Source organism: Geospiza fortis, unplaced genomic scaffold (genome assembly GCF_000277835.1).
Source record: "Geospiza fortis unplaced genomic scaffold, GeoFor_1.0 scaffold432, whole genome shotgun sequence".
In the NCBI taxonomy this organism is placed as follows: domain Eukaryota; kingdom Metazoa; phylum Chordata; class Aves; order Passeriformes; family Thraupidae; genus Geospiza; species Geospiza fortis.
In genome coordinates this window covers 1254053-1259216 of record NW_005054436.1, presented here as the reverse complement: position 1 = coordinate 1259216, position 5164 = coordinate 1254053, and the positions used below count along the sequence as shown (strand labels likewise).

Sequence of the window (5164 nt, the reverse complement as noted above, 5' to 3'; positions counted from 1 at the left end):
AGCAGGAAGGTTCTTTTTCTCTCCCCTTGTCCCATCTAACTGCACCAATCGATCAGAGTCTCGGTGAACTTCACAGCCAGTCCTGGCAGTTGGCTTTCAGAGTGTTGTTTTTGTATTGCCTTTAAGCAAAACTGTTCCATGTGAGAGGAATGTTGTCCCCTTTTTTAACAAGTGACAGTGTCTGTCAGAGGCCACAGCACCCAGCTGTCCTGGGAAGCTCCTGCAGGCTGCTCCCTCCAGCTCTCTGGAGCAGCTGCTGGCACCACAGGACATGGGAACGGTTTTGTCGGACCAAAGGCTGAGGACCTGGGCCAATTCCACCCCGATTTCTCTTCCATCATTCCCACTAGCTCAGTGCATTCCTGATTGTGCCATGACAGGAGGCTTTCACGCCCCAGTGCCACAGGAAGGCTGCAGCGGTGCCACCACGGCCACCCAGCAGCCTGGCTGGTAGCTTGGAGCTGAGCACCTCTCATTCCATGAGCCCTCCACCTTCACAAGGCAACCTTTGCCCCAGGGCTTCATTCCTGGAGCAGCTGAGCTCAGGTTCAGGCTCCCAGGATGGTTTTTCTCAAGCTGTGCCCTTCCCCAGAGGAAGGAGCTGCTCCATTCCAGGTCAGCAGTGCAGAGCTGTAAATACCAGAGTTGGATCAAGTCGGTTCATCACTCTCTTCCTCATCTGCAATCAGCCCCCCTATGAATCCTCCCCCTTGTTCCCCTCCTGTTGCTTGGCTCTTTATTTTGGTGGAAGCTGGTAGCCTCTGTTCCAGGGCCCTGGAGCAGAGTGATGGATCACACAGTACTGTACTGACCCACAAAGGGAGCTGCACGTGCTTTGACCTTCATTTTTCCAACGCCTCGGGTGGCATAAGCATATCTGAAATGCATTTCTTCTGTAAAGTGTCAATGTTCTTTTTCTCTAGTACAAAACTTACAAAAAACAAAAAAAAAGGAAAAATTATGCAAATTTTTTTTTTATTTTGAAACTGTCCTGTGACTTGTACTTGTCTTCTCCTGAGGCTTGTGAAAAAACCTTTCTTATGTACTTAAGATTATACAGAAGATAGAATAAAGTTAATGCCAACTTGCTCATTACTGTGGCTCTTGTCTCATTTTTGGGGGCACAAGTGAGCTCAGGCAGGACAAGTTCCCCCTCTCTGCCTGACCCTGCCTTGATTCCTTGGAATATTCCCAGAATTTCCTCAGCTCCCCTCCAAATACAGTCAGCAGCTGTCCAGGCTTTTATTTAGTTGGTTAGATAGCAACTTCTTTATTGATTTCAGTTGTACAAAAGAACATAAACCAAGCCATTAGTTGAAAACTGTTCAAGCTGTTAATACTGCTGAATTCTAAACCCTCTTTTTTTCCCCCAGAAACCCCTAAATTTGGCCTTTTTGCCCCCTGCTGAAGCAGGGGCTGTGACATGATTGCCCTGCCTAGAGCCATGAGAGTCTTGCTGATCCCTGCACTAGTGAGTTGGGTTAATACTGCCAGGGTGCCCTGCAGGAACAGGGGGTGGAGAGCAGCTCTGAGAACTGGGCTGGAGTTACCAGGCCCTGTGTCAGAGTCAGGGCAAGGCTCAGCCCAGCTGGGAGTGCAATTCCACCCTGGCAAACCCCTCCTGTTCCCCTCCCCAGATCCCTGCAGGCCTGGATGCACCGAGTGCTGTGCACAGTGGCTGGTGTTAGTTACAGTGCCAAACCCTGCCCAGGGAGCTTCACTGCAGGAAGGGGAGGATGGTGCTGTCAAACCACTCTTCTGAGAAGTGCAGGTGATCCCCCTGCACCCCCAGGAACACCAACTTCCCTGCTTTGTCCATCTCCTGCAGCCCCAGGCGATCCTGCGGGGAGAAGGGGGAGATTCCACCTCTGCTCTCCTCCTCATGGAGGGGAAAAAGGGATTCCAGGAGCAAAGCTTGGAACAGGAGCAGAGCTCATGAGGCACTGAGGGGGACCCTGGGCCAGGCAGGAACCTCCAGTGTCGTTCACTGGGTTCCACAGTGCCAGGAATGGCTACAGGGAAATGTCCCCCCAAACCAGCAGCTCCTGGCAGGGGTGGCAATGCCCCAGGAGTGACAACAGCAGGGCTGGGACCCCAGGGAGGGACAGGAAAGGGGGCACAGCAGAAGCCCCCAGAACTCACCTCTTTGTACAGCGAGGTCTCCTGCAGTGGGATGGTCTCCTTGGCTTGGCCACTTTTGTAAAACCCAAACCACTGCATAAAAACGGATGAAAAATGAAGGAACAGCTGCTGAAGGAATCCCAGGAGCCAAGCAGGCTTCCAGGGCAGTGTCAGGCCTGTGTTTGTGCCCAGCCTGCCCCTCTGCCACCAAAGGACAAACCAGAGACAGGGAAGCCCCAAGAGCTGCCCTGCCTTCCTCACCTCAGAGATTGGAGGGTCCACCATGGTATCATTGAGGAATTTCACCATCACAAACTTCTTCAGAGCCATCAGGTTCTTCTTGTAGGTCTCATTGATGCCCTGGATGGAAGCAGAACACATCCAAGGCACTGGAGAGCCCAGAGAGAGGGAAACTCTCCAGCTTCAACCTTCCCAGGCTGCTGCTCACAGGGCAGAGTGTCCTTACCCTCTCCTGGTTGATGTCAGCCAGGAAAATGCTGTTTTTCCTGTACTCCTCCTCCTTCAGCGGGTCGTGCCAATACTCTGCTTGCACCAAGCTGCAGAGGGGACAAAGCAAAGCTCAGCCTGGAAAGGCAGAGCTGCTCCTGAGCCTGGCCTGGGGTGTTGTAGTGTGTTTTTTTATTTGGCATGTTCACTGTTTAATTTGTAGTTTTGTAACCTGTATTTTCCTCCCCCTGTCTTTAGAGTGGCACAGACTTGTCTTTTATTGTTATTTGGTTCAGTTAAGTGTCAGTTTCTTTGTTTGTTACCTACCTACACCCTGCCAAGTTTCAAACCCCCTCCCCAGTTGTTAACCCCTCCTGTCCCCACCCCTTTCCCCAGGACCTTTCTTACTCTCCTTCAGCGTTGTATCCTTCCAAACCCTGTTAGTTTACTTAAGCTGTTCTCCTGCCTTGAAATCCTTCATTGGTTTACACATTGTGTTCCCTGCCTTGTGTTCCACCCCCAGTTCTCCTGATTAGTTAGATTGTATCCTCCCCTAAAACCTCCCCTGTTTATAAGCTGTTGTTTGCCCTCAAACTGTGTATGCCTCAACCAGGTATGCCTCAACTAAACCCCAGCCCCTGATTTTTTATCATGCTCACTTCATGACTCGTTTTCTCTTTAATTATCCAACCCAAACTTCTGTCATTGGTATCAATAAATCCCCCCTCTAGCAAACCACCCATGGCTCCAAGCACTACCCCTAAACCTGACCATGAACTTCAGCTTCTATGACCAATTTTCAAGGCCATCCTTCCTAGGAATCCCACTAATTCTCATCTCAATAACATTCCCAGCTCTCCTACCACCCTCCCTAGACAATCGATGAATTACTGACTGTCACAGGCATCTTCTATGAAAAATCCTTTCCTTTGGATTTTTCCTCCTGAGAAGCTGAGAAGCTTCAGGAACTAAATGTAAACATTGATTATCTGCTGCTGTGGAATGCAACAGGTGCATCTTTGATTGGCCCATGCTGGTTTTTTGTAATTAATGGCCAATCACAGCCCAGCTGGCTCGGACAGAGAGTCCAAGCCACAAACCTTTGTTATCATTCTTTCCTATTCTATTCTTAGCCAGCCTTCTGATGAAATCCTTTCTTCTATTCTTTTAGTATAGTTTTAATATAATATATATCATGAAATAATAAATCAAGCCTTCTGAAACATGGAGTCAGATCCTCATTCTCTTCCCTCATCCTGAGACCCTGTGAACACGGTCACAACTAACCAACTCTCAACCCTCCAGCTATAATTTATCAACCTAGTCACAAAACAACTAATAATACCCCTAGATAAAAAAGTGTTGTCCTCAGTGTGGGGCCTGGAGTTTTACCATCAAATAAAGTTAAATAAGGTTATCCGATCTCCCCCCAGGCCTGTGCTGCTGCCTTTTGTTTCTGTGCTGAACCTCCACTGGCAGCTGGGAGTCTGTGGAGCCTGAAAGGGGGAAAATTGGCAATCCTGGGGATGTACTCACTGCTCCTGCACTGCCTTGCTGTAGGCCCCCAGGTCCAGGGTTTTGCGGATCCAGTCGCAGAGGTGGGAGCTCTCCCCAGGGCAGCGAGGGAATCCGTACACCCCTGGGCAGGACACAGCCCAGTCACCAACCTGGGGCCCTGCATCCCTCCTGCTGCACCAGAACCTCCTCTTGCACAGCAGGAGCAGAGTCACCCAGGTAATCAGGCAGATTTGAGCCCTGCAAGCTCTCAGACAGCCCCTCCTGCCCCGGGAGGATAAGGGATGGGGGTCCTGGGGGCTCCCAACAAATCCTCCCTCTCCACTACAAACAAACAGCTCCAGGAGCTGTGGGATTCTCAGGGCAGAGTATCTGGAATTCATTCTTAACTCCACACTCCTTAATTCCTTTTCACAACTCTCTTTCCTTGGGGCTTTGGCCTTGAGGATGCTGATTGTAAAATACCCTCGTGGGCCAGAAGGTTCAGTTTCACAACTGGAGAATTTTCACAATTTCTGTAGCAATTTCCCACAAAATAACTCATCCCAAGAGCTCCCAAGGTGTGTAAGAATCCTACCCAGGCAGAGAAGCCACTGCTGACAGAGCAGAGCAGAGCTTTCCACTGCCAATTAAGCAAGAGCATGATAATGAAATCAGCAAACACTAATTGGGCCAAACCCATCACCAGATCCAGCCAGGAACAAAGAGACAATTTAATTGGTGAGAAAGTGATCAGAGTTTAGGGAAAAGCCCCAAAAGGTGCCCAGGAGCTGTGCCAGGGGGCAGACACTACCTTGGTGCTGTCCTCCAACAGAGATGAGGCTGAGCATGGGAGGAGCAGGGCACCTCTGGGCCACAGCCCTCCTGTGGGGGAAGAGAAAAGAGCTGAGCTGGGCCTGCCCAGGCCACAGGAGCAGAATCACAAATTCACAAAATCACAGAATGACTGGCTTGGAAGAGACCTCAAAGATCACAGAGTCCAATCCAGCCCAAACCCCTCAACCCAACCCTGGCACCCAGAGCCACATCCAGTGATGGTGACTCCACCACCTCCCTGGGCAGAACAAACACCCCAGGAATG

At 50.3% G+C, this 5164-nt stretch overlaps 1 protein-coding gene across 1 annotated transcript in view; it reads right to left on the bottom strand.

Moving 5' to 3' along the window:
• Positions 1-1228: 1228 nt before the first annotated feature.
• The window catches only part of PPT1 (palmitoyl-protein thioesterase 1), a 7889-nt gene continuing 3953 nt past the window's right edge, over positions 1229-5164 (bottom strand). Inside the window, exons 4-9 of the mRNA XM_005427109.2 lie at positions 4877-4947; positions 4105-4207; positions 2588-2678; positions 2383-2481; positions 2143-2214; positions 1229-1840 (exon numbers count right to left, since the gene is read on the bottom strand). Coding sequence (XP_005427166.2) covers positions 1718-1840; positions 2143-2214; positions 2383-2481; positions 2588-2678; positions 4105-4207; positions 4877-4947 — 559 coding nt within the window. The 3' untranslated portion in view covers positions 1229-1717. The remainder of the gene's footprint in view (positions 1841-2142; positions 2215-2382; positions 2482-2587; positions 2679-4104; positions 4208-4876; positions 4948-5164) is intronic.